The 18,603-nt window shown below is 38.0% G+C and overlaps 1 protein-coding gene across 8 annotated transcripts in view; it reads right to left on the reverse strand.

The window, feature by feature from the left end:
• The window catches only part of Ptpn13 (protein tyrosine phosphatase, non-receptor type 13), a 229,009-nt gene that overhangs the window by 53,475 nt on the left and 156,931 nt on the right, over window positions 1–18,603 (reverse strand). For 5 of the 8 annotated variants that reach the window (XM_023712954.1, XM_023712955.1, XM_004629264.2 and 2 more), the window contains 8 exons: window positions 17,519–17,672; window positions 16,418–16,556; window positions 15,424–15,576; window positions 14,554–14,736; window positions 10,813–10,975; window positions 4,523–4,940; window positions 4,281–4,375; window positions 2,515–2,571 (listed from right to left, as the gene is read on the reverse strand). In XM_023712954.1, coding sequence (XP_023568722.1) covers window positions 2,515–2,571; window positions 4,281–4,375; window positions 4,523–4,940; window positions 10,813–10,975; window positions 14,554–14,736; window positions 15,424–15,576; window positions 16,418–16,556; window positions 17,519–17,672 — 1,362 coding nt within the window. The remainder of the gene's footprint in view (window positions 1–2,514; window positions 2,572–4,280; window positions 4,376–4,522; window positions 4,941–10,812; window positions 10,976–14,553; window positions 14,737–15,423; window positions 15,577–16,417; window positions 16,557–17,518; window positions 17,673–18,603) is intronic. The other 3 variants (XM_023712960.1, XM_023712959.1, XM_023712956.1) reach the window with 2 other exon arrangements.

The following is an 18,603-nucleotide window of genomic DNA, read 5'->3' on the forward strand; positions in this document are numbered from 1 at the left end:
CTTATGTAAAAACTGGATTCTAAACAGAACATTATTTCAGGGTACTGAGACAGGCTGAAAAAGAGTTCTGAAGAGAACACAGCCTTGTCTGCAAGCTGACTAGGGTGGACACCTCCTCAGGAAGGTGGACTGGCCCTGCTATAGGTGCTAGGTGAAGAGATGGAGCTTCAAACACAGAGCCCCCCCCCCCCCCTTTTAATGTATTTTGTACAGGATCTCACTATGCAGGTTGGACTTGTAGTGATCCTCCTGTTTCAGCCTCCCCTGTGCTGGGATTATGTGCCACCACCCGTGGTTTTGGTAGCTGGCTCTGTGTGGGGCCAGCACAACATGCAGTGCTGGGGATCCAACTCAGGTCCTTGTGCTTTCCAGGCAGGTGCTTAGACTGCTGAACTATCTCCCCAGTCCCAAAAAGAACCTATTTTAATCTGCCCATGTTCACTGGATATCCAGTGCAAATTCCTATTCTTTCCCTTCAGAAATTTTGTTAAAATATATTGCAAGTTCTCATTCTTGCATAATTTATTATCCAGCCAGGGGCAATTTAAAGAGTGGAGTAAAACTTGGGCTCTGGAAAGAGACTTCCCACCTTCAGACCTGGCTTACTAGCTCCATGACCTGCACAACTGAACTTCTCTATGCTCTGGTTTCTTTTTATAAAAAAGAGTAACATCAGCACCTACCTTCATAGGATTGTTGTGGGGATTCAATCAGAAATAAAAGTAAAGTGCTTAGCACAATCAGAAGCACTCAGTATTGTTAGTGATAATCACCATTATGGGCATGTTCAGTCCACATAAGAAGACTGTTATAGAAAACTCTTATGTCAAGGTCTTAGTCACTTGGGCCCATGCACATGTTTAAATAATTTTGTCTTTAATAATATGCCCTCAACTTTTTGACGATTAATATATCTAGAAGAGATTTAAAAAATTCTTTATTTGCTACGAGTATTTAAGACATCATGCATTTTTAATTTTGGAAATACTTCTAACAAAAATTGCCACCCCTTAAAGAATTAGGAGGTATAATTCTATAAAGAATGAAAATTATATAGCACAAACTAGTGTTTGGTGGCTTTAACCTACAAAACACCAATTCCATATGGATCCAACTTTGTCTCATACTGCTTTCTGCCTTGTCAGGAATTACTGCTTCATCAGATCTGACTGGATGAATTCTGATTGTCATACTTGTTTCTTTCTCATCATTCATTAGGTCCTCTTTCAAAATCTGAGGGTAGGATGTAGGATTTTGAAACACTTTTGGAGGTAAGTGTATAGGTAACAAACTCTTTCTACCCATAAAATTATTAAAAGGTCAAGTAAGATAATTTACAAATTAAAATTACTTTGAACTTAAATTCTAAAAATTTTGAACTCACTGCTTTAGGTCAGTGCAAATTTCTATATTCTTCCTACAACTTTGATTCAGATTCTAAAATATAAATCTTAACATTTAAAATCTTCAAATTCTCCTCATAATTTAGGATTAAGATTGGTCCCTAAGGTTTTTTTGGTTGTTTTCTTTCTTTTTTTTTTTTCCTAATTTTCTTTGGGGTGGTACAGGAGATTTAACTTAGCACCTGTGTACTCAGTTACATCCCCAGGCCTTCCTATTTTTCATTTGGAGACAAGGTCTCACTGAGTCACTAAGTTGCCTAGGTTGGGTTTGAACTTGTGGTCCTCCTGTGTCAGCCTCCCAGAGTGTCAGACTTACAGCTGTGAGCCACCATGTCTGGCCCTGATTGGTTCTTAGCTTTAACCTGGCCCTAGCATTCCTCTGTTCTGAGACTCTTTGTTCTCAGAATCTGCTATTTCCTTTCATATCTGTCTCTGTGTCTGTAATCACACTGAGCCCTTGGGCTGGAAGGCTTACTTCTTCTGAGCAAAATCTTTCTTCAAGATTCAGCTTCAGTATCCCTTTATAGTGATTCTTGGTTAAAACACTTTTAGTCAAAACTATCTCTTATCTGAAATATCACCTTAGGTTTCTAATTAATGTCTTTATGTTCAATTTATCACTTATTTATTTTATCAACAGTAGCCTACCAAATAGGTCCCATTACAACACCATGATGCTAAAAAAACCAAAAAAAAAAAAAAAAAAAAAAAAAAAAAAAAAAAAAAAAAAAACCAAAAAAAACCAAAAACAAAACCCAAAACAAAACAAAAGAACAATACCATGATGCTGAAAATTCCCACTCTCTCTTGACTCTGAGGTGAGGCCTAACTCCTAGGCAAAGAATTGAAGATTTCTATTGTTAGTTCTAGGTCTGTTTCTCAAGATACTAGAAAAGGCCCAGTGTGGTCACACACATCTGTAATTCCAGCACTCGGAAGGCTCAGGCAGAATGATTGCTGCATGTTCAAGGCCAGCCTGTGCTACAAAATGAGTTCAAGACATCATGAACTGCAGTGAAACCCTGTCTCAAAAAGAAAAAAGGAAAAAGAAAGATACAAAAGAGGAGAAAGGAAATGATAGAAATGGGGGAAAAATGTTTTTTAAACCTACCATTTTCTTTTAAGGGCACTTGGGATGAAGAATTTCCAGAATTATGCATAGCCATTCCTGTGATATAAATTAAATTATTAGACATTCTATAAAATGGTCAGATGCTGTAGAAGTAATTTCTTCTGAAATATGCATAAATATCAATAAAACATTAAGGCATCAACATTTTAATTTGTACTGAGAAAAATATGTTCTAGAATGGGCATATTTACTATTTTTAAATAGCACTCAAGCATATTCACCTATTTCTAGCGTTAAATTTAAACACAAATATGTTTTCTGACAATGACATTTTCATATGTCAAATATGAAATGAAAGTTTTAAAAGCATTTGTCCAAATGTTTAAAAATTCAATATTCAATAGAATACATAATTCAAACAAAAAACAAATGCAGAAAATAAATTCCTTGATGGATGTTTTTCTATGGAATATTTACCACTTTCCTGGCACATGGTGGGTTTCCTTTTGGGACAAAGCCTTTGTGGTGAAATAGCTTAGAAGCTCAGGGATCTCAGTCTGTGTGAACATACTTCAAAAATCTCCTGTACTGATGAGTCTCCTACTGTTTCCACACAGTTTTACCTCTGGAACAAACTCTTGTCTTTTATCTGCTTTCATGATTTTTAAAACCCATTCAACTAAAATGGATGGTAGTGTCATCTCTGAAAGTTGTGGATGCTTATATTAATAATACTGCTTTCCACAAATATTTATCAACTATAATAGAGTTTTCTTCTGACTCCATTTAACCCACATAACTGTATTTCAATTATTAAATTAAGAAAATATTTTTGAAGTTGAAGTAATAAAAACTAAATTTTGGGCCTAAGGAGAGAGTTAAGTAGTAGTATTTAGCAAAATAACAGAAGACATTCTTGCTTCTCGTTTGTCTCTTCAGCTGCTTTTATTTTGAGTAGTAGTTCAGATCTCTGTGCCTACACATCAAGGTTTCTGAGAGTCTGATGTCACTGGCTTTTCCTTTTAAAACACACAGGGCAAAGACAACTTGAAGTACTTTTTTTTTTTTTTTTGTATTTTAGTACAGGGTCTACAGGGTCTCACTATGTAGACTGGACTCGTAGTGATCTGCCTGTGTTCAGCCTCCTGGGTGGGCCAGTCTCAATCGCTGTCTCAGCGTGCCCCGGGGGCAGGGCCAGCAAGCAGGCCCAGGATCAAATCCCCAGCCCCTGAGTTTGCCTAAGCAGGTGCTTTAATCTGCTGAGCTATTTGGCCAGCCCTGAACTATTTATTTTGTAAGGAGATCTATCTATCTATCTATCTATCTATCTATCTATCTATCTATCTATCTATCTATATCTTTAAATGATATTCTTTTAATAGCTAGCAGAGAAATTTTAAAGAAACTTAAGCCAACTAAGAATTTCTACCTATCAACCGTCAACCATAAAACATCTCATAGACTAAAGTTTCAGAAACAATTACATTCATGCTATGCTGAAAGCAACCCCCCCCCCCCCGCAAATAAGCCTTTCAAAAAATATATCCTTATCAAAGTCTAGCCACAGACTAGTCAGGAGAAGCCATGGGACAGCCAACCACAGTAGTGGCACCAGACTGTCTAGGTTCTTTCCCAGGACTGCCATGAGTACTGTGTCCAAGAGGAGGCTTAAGTAATACTCGGTGCCATGAGACAATCACTTTTATCTTATTTGGTGCATCAGAACAAGGAACCTACAGTAAGCTCTTGGGCACTCTACTGTGGGCATTAGCTTGGAGAAGGAAGGTAAGCTTGTTTATGCTGACCTATACCATATGCTTGACCAGGGTCTTCAATAGATGAGTCTGATTCGTGTTTCCTCCTTTCAGGACTTCTATTTAAACTTGCAACAGACTTTGAACTAAAGAGGGAAAAGGAAGGTAGGAGGGGAAGTGTCAATGTAAAAAAAAAAAAAAAATGGTGAGAATAACAAAATGTTTAAACAAAAAACCAAATGTATGAAATGTAGAATTTACAAATACATAGTTTGGGTGAGTTATGCTCTTACTTATTTAGTTTTGTGGGTCCTGCCAAAGATCCTGTATCAGATCTTGCCATCTGGTGGAAAGATTTTCCCACCAACTCCGCAATGGTGTGTGGCGGGGATTCCATGTTAACAATAACATTTTTCCGATGAGGAAAGAGAGAGGCCTGACTGAGATCATGGTATGATTTACTCATCCCGCTAGGCTTCTCCTCCCAGGAGGCCTTGTCACTCTTCTCTTTTGAACTGTTTTGCAATGGCTGGTAAAGCGACAGCTCTGAGCAGGAGAGCCTCTTCAGAATCTCAGCTTGAACTGACAAAGGTCTCACGGCAAGTTTGTTGAGGGTGCTGCTGGCCAGACTGCCAGTGCTGATTGCGCGTCCCACATTAAATCCTCTAACGGACTCTGCTTGGAGGTTCAGGCTCCTAAACGAAGCTCTCTCTACAAGGAAACAGGATTGCTTTACACGATAGAAACACCACAGTAGCTTTATGAGAAGAGTCATTTTCATATGTAAAATACAGCATGCAGTTTTTAATCATTTTGATTGCCTTCATAGTGGGTATCTTTGAAAGGGTGGCAATCAAGGTTTTCAAATGGAGGCTTACAGAGCCTGGTTTTCACAACCTTTCTCCATTCTTTTAGCTTTTGCTCATCTAGTGACCGACCCCTCAGCATTTCCCACTTTGGTTAACAATTTTCCTGATCAAATAATGTTTGCAGTATAGGCCTGCTGACCCTAAGTTGCTACTGTCTTTCAGTTGGAAATGAGAATGACATTTATAAGAAAACACTTCATCCCTAGTAATATTTCCATGGAAACATCAGCAACAAGGATGGGGAGAGGGAGAGAAGGAACCTGGATGGGCTGACATGCTTGAACAAGAAGCTGTGTGGAGCGGAGTGTTGTCCAAAGAAAAAGTTCCTGGTTACTTTTATTTAAAAAATGTTGCAGGTTGTGGGAATGATGCACTACTTCTGAATGTATAAATACTGCATTATACATTTTACAATTGTATGTTACTAAAATTGGAGCTCAATTTTGCCATATAAAAGGAAAAACAAGCAAATAAAAATGACTTTTTAAGGCAACAATTTTTTTCTTTCTTTTTCAGACAGGGTTTCATTATGTAGTTCAGGCTAGCCTTGAACTCACTTTGTAGCCCAGGCTGGCCTCAAATTCAGTGATCTTTCTGCCTCAGCCTCCCAAATACTGGGATAACAGGCGTGCACCACCACATCTGTGCTAAGGCAACATTTTTATTTTTCCATTATCACTCAGATTCCATCTTCTCACCTTGATGACTTCATATTGAGGGCCAGAAGCCATGGGAGGATCACACAGGGCTAGTATTTTCTGTTTTGATATCTGGATGTACTAACTAACTAACTAACTAACTAACTAACTAACGTGGCTCATGAGCTAGGGATCGATCTGTGCTTAAATTCACTACTAAATACAGTCTTCTTTCAGAGTAATTTTTGGCACACTTTCTAACAAGTACTAGCTATTCTATTGTGTAGAAACCAAAGTCATACAAGTTTCTGACATTTGAGGCTATTCACAAAAGCAGTGCCCAACACATAAAGGACTAGGACACACAATTCAAATGGGCTGGTACATGAATTGCACAATCCACATGACAGGCTGGGCCTCTGGGCAGTAGTGACTCTGTGCTCTGCTCAGTTTGAAGTGAAGCTTGAGAACTATGGTGAATAGCTGGGAAAACTTTTTTCAAAAAATGTCAAACAATTACTAACTTGATCTTTAGATTCCTTGAAACACACTGAAGATTTTTAATATTCAAGAATCAGAATGAAGTTTAACATGTCTCACTGCCACCAAGAAAATTCAACATTCTTTTTCTAAAGTAGAAGAGGACATCAAATTAAAATAAGAACTTAAGAAAGACCTCTGTAAACTGGGTGTGTTAGTGCACCTGTCTTCTCAGCACACTGAGAAGCTGAGGCAGGAAGATTGCAAATTAGAGGTCAGCCTGAGGAATTTAGTGACACAACACTACCTTGTTTCAATATATAAAAAGGGTTAGGAATGTAGCAAACTGAAAAGGCCCTGGGTTTAACCCTCTGTATGAAAGAGGTGGTGGGCGGGCGGGCGGGTGTGTGTGTGTGTGTGTGTGTGTGTGTGTGTGTGTGCGCGCATGCGCGCACAGAGAAACCAACTTTTGTTTTACAGTTCTGAGAATCACCTTCATTGTCTTTAACTTTAAATATGTTATTTTTATTAGCACAGATGACACTTTTTTTTTTTTTTTTTTTATTCTGAGAGCAGCCTAGGACCTCCCACTTGGGGGGCAGGTGGTTAGCTGTTTCCCCGGCCCAAGAGAGCAGACTAATGAAGAAGGAAAAGTCCTGTGCAGATTCAAGGACATGGAGCAGAATGCTTTTATACCACCACATTCTTCACCCTTAAGGAAAAGAGCAGCAGTAAAGGTACCTGCTGAATATAGATTTTGTCTGTGTTGTGATCAACTCAGGACTGTGGTATTCAAGTGTATTCACGACCTACTCTTTTGAGACAAGATCTCACTATGTGCCCAGGCTGGCCTCAAATTCTGGTGATCCTCCTGTCTCAGCGTCCCAAGTCCTGGGATTACAGGCGTGCACTGCCACCTCACCTGGCTCACAGTCTACGCTTGGACAGGACTTACAGCACCGCATGGTCTCACGCTATAGGAGCATAACGCATCTGCTTATCTCACTGGGTTCTAGCACAGCAAATCAGGCCCTGAGAGGTCTGAGAACAGCTTCTGTCCTGGTGTTGGTGTTGAGTGGGCTCACCCTCTCCCTGCCTGGGACCTAGAGTCCGAATGTGTTTCCGTCATGTTCAGTCCCATATACAACTGTCACTCCCTCGCACTGTCCACTTAACCTCATGCTCTTGGAGGAGGACTTCATTTATTCTATTTTCCCAGTGTGCTCGCTACTTACAAATACTAAGTGCTCAAAAAGCGATTACTTAATTTAACTTCATGCAAATTAGGTTTTTGTGACTCTCCAAAGGAAAACACACTGAACTGAGAATTAGAAGGGCTTCATTCTAGTTTGGCACCCACAAGGCTAGCTGAGACACTGTTTTCCCTGAATGTGTTTTCTCATTAGTAAAATTTTGGACTCAATGGCTTTTAAAGTACTTTCTGCCACGCACATCCTATTATACTAAGGAAGTTCAATGTATTTATTAGCACTTCAACGTTTTACAGATTATACCAGTAATTTTTACCTGTTTAGTACAGGTAGACATGTGGTAGCTAGTGACTCCTCATGCAATTCTAAGAGGAAATAATTCCTTTGAAGGTTCAACAAAATCTGGGTAATATACGAATAATCCCACCTTAAAGTGTTCTCACTATACACTTTAATGATAGAGTTCAATGATACTTAGCTAAGCTAATCCCAGGGGTGAAGCTGTGAGCTGTGTAGAGCATTTCTCCCTTCATGGATGAGGCTATTCATTTACTATGGCTCCTACCATTATATGGTACGTGGTTCATCACAGAACAGCACAGAATACAACAGTAGCAATAGTAGCAGCATCTCCTGCTGCTGTTAGTACCACAGTTACCAAGATACTACTACTAAGTAGCAAAGTAAGTAGTGCTAAAACAATGGTGTTATCATGGTGGTAACAATAACAACACATGTTTACTGACTTCTCACTGTTGGGCATGTACCTTAAGATGGAACTCAGGGCCTCATATGTTAGGTAAGCACTCTACTACTGAACTGGGATACCAGCCTCAATCTACTGGCTACATTTATCATGCTTTCCATGTAAAAACTCCTTTTTAACTTCACAACAATCTTAGAATGCATGTATTAACATCACAACCATTTGAGAGGCAGAGAACCAAGGCAAAGAATCTAAGTAGCTTGCCCTAGGCTTTAGGGTTTCTAAGGGACAAAGCTCACATTCTTTTTTCTTTTCTTTCATTAGTGTATTTGGTATAGGGTCTCACTACACAGTTCAGACTCATAGTGATCCTCCTGTCTCAGCCTTCCTTGTGCTGAGATTACAGGCGTGTGCCACCACCCCAGCACAATGTGCCTGGGGTCTTGGGATAGGCACAGCATGTGGTACCAGGGATCGAACTTGGGTCCTTGTGCTTGCCAGGCAGGCACTTAGAACACTGAACTATCTTCCTAGCCCAGCACTCACATTCTTGACTACTATTCATGGTGAATATCCCTAATTAGAAAATGCAAAACCTGAAATGTAAAATGTTTTAAGTGCTTAACATGCTACTACAAGTAGAAAATTCAACATCTGATCTCATCTGAAAGGGCAGTCAGAACACAGGCACATTAAGAATACATATATATAGTGGGCTGAGGAGCTAGCTCAGCAGTCTAAGCACCTGCCTGGCAAGCACAAGGACCTGAGTTTCATCCCCGGTACTGCATGCCATGCAGGCCCCATGCTGTGCTGGCCACAAAAACCAGGCACAGGGGCACACACTTGTAACCCTGGCACTGGGGAGGTGGAAATAGGAGGATCACTATGATTCCGAGCTGTTTAGTGAGACCCTGTACCAAATAAATACATAAATAAAAGATTTGAAAAAATTAAAAATGCTTATAGTCACTTTTAGACTACATATGTAAGGTATATATGAGACAAACATGAATTTTGTATTTAAACTTATTCTCATCCACAATATATTTCATTATTCATAAAGCTGAAAAAAAATTGCTTAAATCCAAAACACTTCTGGTCCCAAATATTTTAAACAGTGGAAAGAAACAAACAAACAAATAAACAAAAAACCCACAGAGGGTTGGGGAGATAGCTCAGTGGAATAAGTGCTTGCCTGGCCAAAAAAAAAAAAAAAGTAGATACTCAAACTGCATTATATTGTTCTTTAATATAAAACATTGAAGACAAATGACTTCATACTTTTGTCTTCTGCCTCTTTTTACTATACTTCATCTAAAATGATATAATCTTTAATTGTTCCATCAGGTTCCAAATGAGAATTCCAAATGAGAATTCTGATAGCTCTAATATACGCACTATATTTTGAAAATACATAACAACATATAAACTTTTTAGTAGAGCAAAGAAGGGAAATTTTAAAAAATGCAGTTATATTTCAGTTATATTTCAGCATGCATGAAAATCATTATTGAAGAAAGCTGATTAAAATGCAGATTCTAGGGGCCTAATTAATTCCCCAAAACCGTATTTTCAGGTAGACTCCTAGAATCTTTATTTTAAATAAGCATATGGTCTCACTTCATCTTGATTCTGAATGACTGAGAGGCGTCTATTCATAGAGTTTGCCATCACCTCAGTCTGATCCTATGGGAAAAACATTTTCTGTAAGATTTCAGCATGTAAGAAAGTTTAAGAAAAGAATTTGTAGCACCAGGTCATTGGTGCTATTCCACTAAATTTTAAAATTACATACTGAAGAGTGTTTGCTTAGGTCTATAAGAATTTGCTACATGGAACCGATTTTGTATCATTTTAATCTCTCTGTGTGATCTTGCAGGGTAAGCTTTAACCATTTCCGCTCTGAGTTATTTTTAGAGCTAAATTAATTTTTTCCCCAATTGGCTCTTTTTCTAAAGAATGTGAAACCACTGTTCTGACCATTTATACAGCATACTGTGGTTTTTGTTTTTTTTTTTTCCTTCAGTTTCTGAACAAGGACACACCCAGCTAAAATTAAAATGGTAAACTGGCCATGGGCGAAACAGTATGTGTAGGTCTTCATTGTCCTGGAGAAGATTCCTCTCCTTTCCTGGGTGCTACTCCCTCTGTCTCCTGCTGTGCTGCCCACATTTCTTCCCTTGTCCTGTTCTTTTATCTCCACTACTGAAGCAATTTTGTCCTTTAATCCAATTTATCACCTCTCCAGTCTCCCAGCCTGACCTTCCCTTTCTCTTATAATACGTGTCATAGAATCTGTGTGATGTAACCTGTTAAACTCAGGAACTTACTGTCCTACTGTGTTATGTATACTGGTCTACATTTTTCCAAATAGTGTGTAAGTTTACTAAGGGTAGAGAGCATAGCCCAAACGTTTTCATAATAATTACACCAAATACCTTACAGATAATTACAAAATAGGCCTCTCAATAAGTTCTTCCAGACTTAAGCTGGGGTGCTGCTTTCAAAATGAACATGAAGTTGAAATCTTGGCTTCATATGTGACACCTTTACAGACTTGATGTAGTCACTTAATAGATATATCCCATGTAAGTTTTCATTCTAAGTATGGAAGTTCTTCCAAAATTTGTCACAAAAACATGCACGAGTCACCTGAAGCCGTCTGTTTCTCCTTACCAATGTCCTGGGCATCCTGGTTGCTCTGTCTCGCTCTCATCTGCAACTGGAACTTATGCTGGGAAGAGCAGAGGTGCAGCAGGTATTGGCAGACCTTGCTGTTCTCTGTCTGGAAGGCATGCTTTATTCCGTCTGATGTATTCTGCAGTGTGATTTTCTTTTTCTACAATATTAACCAGGGGTATCCATAATTAGGATGCTTTCTTACAACTTTCATATAAATAAATAATCTAATAAGAAAAAAGTAATTTATATTTATGTAGGGTATTCCTTGACTGAAAACCTAATACAAAGATAAAAATGTAATCCTGTAGTATAAATAAATGAAAGAAACAAATTAGATTATTTGCTACTTTCAGAAGCTATAGCCTAAATCAGATTGGGTGCCAGCATGAGTAAGAGAAAAGTTTCTGTTTTTTTTTTTTTTTTTTTTTGCGGAACCAGGTATTGAACTCAGGCCCTCATGCTTGCCAGGGAAGCACTTATTACACTGAGCCATCACCCCCGCCCCTAAGAAAAGTTTCTTTTAAGGAGATGATTGATATTTGGAGTTGATGACAAAGCTTGCAAATACCAAAGCTGTTTAAAATAATGACCAGAGATCTCAGTGGAGTAAAGTGCCTGCTTAGGCAGGCACAGGGACCAGGGTTTGATCCCTGGCATGCCAGGCTGGCCCCGCCTCCAGGGTATGCTGAGATAGCAACTGAGATTGGGCATGGTGGTGCACCCCTGTAATCCTAGTGCTTGGGAGAATGAAAACTGGAGTATCACTATGAGTCTGATCTGTGTACTAAGTCCCTGTAGACCCTGTACTAAATACATTTTTTAAAAATAATAATGACCAGAAATATGCATTGTATTCATCTGTTATAGAAACGGCAGCTCAACAATTACTATTTTTCTTTATTTATATGTAATGATGTAGCTGTGATTCAGTTAAATAGAATATGGATATGTGGAGACTAGGACCGAAGATGTGAAAAGTCAAAGAAAAGGTGGTAATAAAAAAGGTGCAGAATAACATAACTGCTGGTTGAGAGATGAAATGCTCTGATATTCAGAGATGGCAATTCTCACCAACTCAGGGAAAGTAGGAAGCCAGCCTTATGTTTCCACTGTTCATCAAAAAGCAAATGCCTCTTGTATAAGAAGGCTTCCTCAAATTTGCAACCTACATCATGAAGCTTATAAGGGATCCATGTGCCTGACGAAATAAGCATAGAATGCTCTAGACCTACAAGAGTAACATCCCTGGGCTATCACTTCAGTCCAGCTTTAGAGTATACTATGTCTTACCTGTGCGCAAATTATTCTCTTTACTTTACATCATCTATTACAGATGTAAAAATAGATTCAGAAAAGTCAAATTTAGTAGGATTATAGAAGATACAACAGAAGTAGCAATATAATAATTATTCACAGCTATCTTTATAATCTTTGGTCTTGCTTACTTATAAATCTTTTAAAGTGATTTTTCTTATATATAAAAATTTATATTAAAGAAACTTTATGTCATAACCACAAATAGAGAACTGGCATCACTTGTCACCAATAGAATCTATCTATAGAAATAAATGATAATGAGTGACATTAAAAACAAAGGCTTGTAAGTATTATTGCCAGTGAAATTTCTGGGAATAGGTCTGTTCTCCCTATTAAAAATGGAAATCAGCAAATGTCAGAGAATCCTTGAAGACAGTAGCACCTATCTATGCTCCTTATATTTGATAAGGTTATGATAATGCCTGTGATTCTAAAAGAAACTGAGTTAATCCAGGGAGTGACAGAAGCAAGGCTGAGCACTTCAAGTACAAGTGAGGGCAATGGAACACCCTCAGAAAAAGCCTAACACTTGTCATGGGGAGTAGCATCTTGACTGTATGTATTATACCTTGATTACTGTTTTGATCATCAATAGTAATTTGTTCTCTTCAGGAAAGCACAGACTACTACCCTCACATTCTACATCATCTACACCCTCACATTGCCACTTAACTACTATCAAGTAATTTGCAAGGACACTAACCTCTACAGTAGTAAAGCTCTCTTCCTGACTAAATCATTCATGTTGTAGATGATGCACCATCTAAGCAGCAAAATAGTAACTCTTCAATTAGTTTGGGAATATTTTGCCAAACAAAATTGCATCTTTTATTTTTATTATAGATGCTACTTAATTATTATCAAGTAATTTGCAAGGAAGCTAAACTCTACAGCAGGAAAACTTTCTTCCTGACTAAATTATTCATATGAAAGACAAGGGAGCTACAAAACTGATGTCTGTATAAGACACCCAAAGGCAACAAAGAGGTATGGGCACAAGAAGCCTCACAAAAGGTAAGTTAGAGGTACAGAGTAACTATAAAAAGTGATGTTGCAGATGATATAACATCTAAGAAAGAAATACTGCTTTGAAACAAATAGTATTTGATTATAAGAATTAACTGACTAGTAGACAAGAAGTATGACTGAGAAAATTCAGTTATCAGCCCTGATGGCTGATTTTTTCACCCCTGCACTCCCAAAGTTAGTAGAAAAGAAGAGAGCTCTACACTAGAGAAAGAATTTCAGCAAAAATGCTGCTGTTAAATACAGAAGGAGCTCTTCACTATTGCAGATCTTTTCAAATGAGTTTATCCTGGTTACACACAGTGTTCTCTATAAAATGGATGGTGTGATCACTGGGTAGATAACAGAGTTGAATACTGTAATGATTACTTGTTCCCTTCCAAAACTGGTCCAAAATGGATATGTATTAAATTAACCTAAAGTTTCCTTCAGATACTTGTTATACCAGAAGTTCCACTGAGGAAAAGTTAAACTCAGGTAATGTTCTAGGGTTTATAGTCTTGAGAATGTGAGAGCAGTTTGTGATTTCCTGAAGAGAACAAATTACTATCTGATAATCAAAATCAACCAACCAACCAATGAACCAGCCAACCATTAGATATACAACTGATTTCAACATTCTTTAGGTTGAACATTATCCAGCATCTATCATGACCTTGATATCCTTACAAATATTGCCCTGCTGAGAATATAATATGAAGCAAAGACATCAGTAATCTCTGAATATCACCAGAAAATAAATCCTGGAACATATTTCCTATTTACCTCTGGGTTTGCCAGTGGTACTTCAATGTCCAGATAGTCTATGTCTAACGTCAAAATAGGCCTTCAGAATGTAACATCTTCCATAAACAATATTTTCTGAATATAGCTTTTCTAATTTTATCTCCATAGAATATATGCATTAAAATATGAATCTATACAAAGTAATGGGAGTAGTTTATGAAAGTATTATATCTTTGGATTTATGAGATTCCATTGGAGTTGCAATAAGGAACCTATTATTGAGCTAGGAATATTTTATCTGGATTAAGATAGTCATCATCTTGAAAATACTGGAGGAGTTTCTCCATGTGAGAAGTTGTGGACAACCCTAGAGTAAGTTTTGATGCAACAAAGAATTCAACTTTGTTGTAATTTAGCTAAAGCTAACCAAGCATGTAACTAGCTCAGGTTTCATCAAACACTTTGAAAAATCACCTCCAAAGAAAACTAGAAACAAATCTCAATAATACTTCCTGCAGCTAAGAAATAAGAGGTAAGTAGTTTTAAGACATAATAACATTCCTGAATGGTAGGGTCTAAGTTTAGTTAAGGAAAGTGAATATGTTACATAGGGATTGATAATAGTCATTTAAAAATATAATGATGAGGGGGTTAAAATGAACATACAGCAAAAGAAATCTTCTTGGTTTCCCTCCATGGAAAGCGAAGGACCAATGTGCGAACACCATTGTGAACTTCGAACACCAGGACACCTTTAGAACAGACTCCAAGCAATATTCCTGTTTGTGACTTCTTTTCAGGGTGCACCCGGTGAAAATGAACACCATATTCTGTCAGTCGTTGGCAGACCTGTTGGAACAATTCCGTACCATGGCAGTGAACTTTAATAAATGGCAATATAAAGCTCTAGAAGTTGTGCCTGCAGCAATGTAGTTTAATGTGGAAAGGACAGTCTTTCTAACAATGCTGCCAGAATGATATGGATCCACTGCCAAAAAAGAAACCTCAACATTTACTATGTTTATAAAAATTTCATTGTGCTTGATACCCAGCACTGCAAAACAAAATAAAACAAACCTAACAAGTCTAACAACAAATCACTTGAGTAACATTAAAAATTTACTCACCAAGAGTCAGTGTTGAAATATAAAAGCAAATACAGCCTGAGAAGATTTATGTACATATATTCAAACTGCCCATGGTGAGACAGGGATTTCAGGTTCAAACTTAACTTAGGCAACTTAGCAACTTTGTGAGACAATGCTTCAAAATAAAAAAAAAGTGAAAAGGGTTGGGGATATAGCTGGGTGGTATAGCACTTGCCTAGTATACGCAAGGACCTAGGTTCAAGCTCCAGGACCATAGCAATCAAAAAACGTACCACATCATCACAGATTTAGTTAGGAATAAATGAAATAAAATATAATAAGCCACAGAATCAGTCTCTGGCCTCTAAGCTGTTAGTTGTGTGTCATCCAAAACTTCCTCTTTATTTTATAGGAAGACATTTACCTTTTGCAGTCTTACAATGCTTACCTTTAAAAATTCTAACTCTGTTTCTTTTTCAGAAGCTCCTACATAGGTATTATGCAATTTGGGTAACTCTTCTTTCATATAGGATAAATCAAGTTTCTCCATCACTCTGGCAGGCAAATAATGCTCTGTTCTGAAGTAAGATATGCCATGTACCTAGAAGGGAGAATATTCTGTTAGTAGTTCTATCTGCTTTTTTCTTTCTTTTTTTTTTTTTCTTTTCCTTTGTTTGAGACAGGGTCTTACTATGCAGTTCAGGCTGGCCTTGAACTCAGTTTGTAGCCCAGGCTGGCCTTGAACCCACAACAATCCTCCTGCCTTAGCCTCCTGAGTGCTGGGATTATAGGCAAGCGCAACCATGCCTGGCTTCTATTAGACTTTTATCAGACGTTTTTGCTTTAGTCAAGAGATGAATACTCTGTTTCTCCTTTCTCTGAAGATTGAGCTCTAGGGGAAATGCATTAGTCTTCCTTCCACTCAAGGAGGCAGAACGACTGGCTGACAGCAAGCTGAGGAATGGAATGTACATTCAAGACTTCATGCTGTCCTTGCTAAGAACTGAGGTGTGAGGGCTGCTGCTTAGATGGCGCAGTCTCTTGCCCCTTGTTCCCCTTAGCTCACTGATGCCAGGATCAGGGGGTTGTGAGAATACAGTGAGTTTTCCATACACTGAGCTCTGCTCTGTTCCTGGCTTCTCAGTACAAAGGTCTGAGTGGAATGTTGAGGATCCTTTAACCCCTACACTTAATCTCCATTATTTAGAGACAAAAGAATGGGCTAAGTACTAGCCCTAAGCTCTAAAATTTTAAATGGAAGAATAAATATAAATAAACAACACACTGTATGAAAAGTACTTCTGGAGTTTAGTCATTTTGATTCACCAAACGAACCTCAAAAACTTCAGACCTTAGCATGAAACCTTTTAGCCAAGTTCTTAATTATGTTAAGGATAATGTTAACATAGAAACAGTCTTGAGGGGAAAAAAATAAATCCAACCTCTGGCTGATAATCTCCATACTCAGCTTGGAGTGCCAAAGATGCTAGAAGTAAGGAAGTCTCATCATCACAGTGCATCCTCTCCTCCAAAATATCTTTCCGCAGCTGAAGATAATACTGATGACAGGTTAAAGTATGCCTGAAAAAAATAAACAAGCACACCAACATCCTGGTCTTTAATTTTGAATCTTGGGGTTAGTTTAATTATAGGCATAGAAATTAGTTTCCAATGTAGTTTATTACTAAGCTTGCTGTTAAGTTGTATTTTGTTTGTTTTTTGAAGACAAGGTCTTGCTATGTAGCCCAGGCTGGCCTTGAACTCAGACTAATCCTCCTGCTTCAGCCTCCCAAGGGCTGGTATTACAGGTTTGTGCCACCATGCCCGGCAGCTGCTGTTAAGTATTTAACAATCACAAGTGTTCAGGAAGATATGTGAAGAAATACTGATCCTCTCTTTTCCTAAGAAGGATGTGTTTAAGACTCCCAGTGGATCCTGAGCTCAGGTAGCACTGGAACCTCTAATCACGATTTACCTACCCATCCATACCATGATAAAGTTTATTAAGTAGCCATAGGAAGAGACAACAGTTATAGCACAGATCTTAGTGAGCCTGGCATATTTTCTTTTCTTTCCTTATTAAGTCAAGAGACTTTTTACTTACTTAAATAAAGCACTTTATGGATTCCCTGTGGTATACAGGAATTGCTGCAATTCCATGCTAGCCCATGTGACAAATAAGACAGCTGCAGAGGGACTGAAAGGCAGGTCATATGTACAGCACAGCTACACTGGGCAAAGGATGACTCATGCACTGGGCTGCATAGGGCAGGGCAGAGTGGTGCAAGATTTTGTTATGGTGTGCACAGCTGACTACAGCTTAAAATGCATGAATTGTTTATTTCTGGACTTTTCTATGTAACATGGCTGACCACAGATATCTGAATTATGGAAACAAAGCTGTACATAAGGAGGATTATTTCATTCTTTTAATATAGAGCTGAGCTTACCCTTGACCACTGTCAAATAGCTCACCTATATGTCAAAAGGATCAAAAGAGCAGGGGCTCAGAAAGAGCAAGCGAAAAACTTTGGTGTACTCACTGTATTAGGTTAATATCATCTACAAAAAATTTAATTCGAAAAAACAAAGTAAAATTAACAGCGCCTTTGCTCTTTTTCTTTGGTTCTTCTTTCCATCCATCTGGTGCCACTTTGGTTAATTTTAAATCCGGATCAACAAAGAAATATTCATTATCTAAAACAGAGTGAGAACAAATGATCAGATAAAAAGTTTCCCTTTGACTTCTTCACTGTACAAAACAATACCAAACAAGATGAAAACAAGACAAGGCTGGGGAGATAGTTCAGTAGATTAAGCAATTGCTTGGCAAGTGCAAAGTCCTGAGTTCAATCCCTAGTATCACACATGCAAAAAAAAAAAAAAAAAAAGAAAAAGAAAAAAACAAGATTGCTATGAAGTATGACAAAGCACTGTGTATGAATGAAGACAGTATGGCTCAATCTTTTATAGTGCAGACTCTGAAAACAGACAAGTCTGGATTCAATTCCTGGTCACCTCATTTATTACCTGTATGCCTCTAAATAAACTATTTTACCTCCTGGACATCATTATTCTTGACTGTAAGATTAGTATAATGCTAGTTCCTACTTTATAGGGTGTTGTAAACATCAGATGACAACCTGGATATAAAATACTGGGTAAATCAGTAGCACATGGTATCACAACAAATGTTCCGCTATTATTTGCTATTACTGAACCACTTGAGGAAAGTCATTACTTTTTATTTTTAAATATTATCACTTAACTAGTACTGATTCTCTCCAGATACATAAGAGTTATCTAATAAAATCTGATTTTGTGCAGAATGTTTAAGAAAGTAGGGCTGGGGAGATAGCTCAGCAGCATAAGTGCCTGCCTGGCAAGTGCAATGTCCTGAGTTCAATCTCCAGTACCAAAAAAAAAAAAAGAATGTAGGCATATTATCACTATTATTATTATTGATTTTTTAAGACAGTCTTGCTATGTAGTTCAAGCTAGCCTTAAACTCAGTAGGTAGCCCAGGCTGGGCTTGAACCTGCAGTGATTGTCCTACCTCAGCTTACTGAGTGGTTGGATCACATGTATGTGCCATCACTATATTGCATATTTACTGGATGATTCTATA

Source organism: Octodon degus, unplaced genomic scaffold (genome assembly GCF_000260255.1).
Source record: "Octodon degus isolate 3935 unplaced genomic scaffold, OctDeg1.0 scaffold00028, whole genome shotgun sequence".
NCBI lineage: Eukaryota > Metazoa > Chordata > Mammalia > Rodentia > Octodontidae > Octodon > Octodon degus.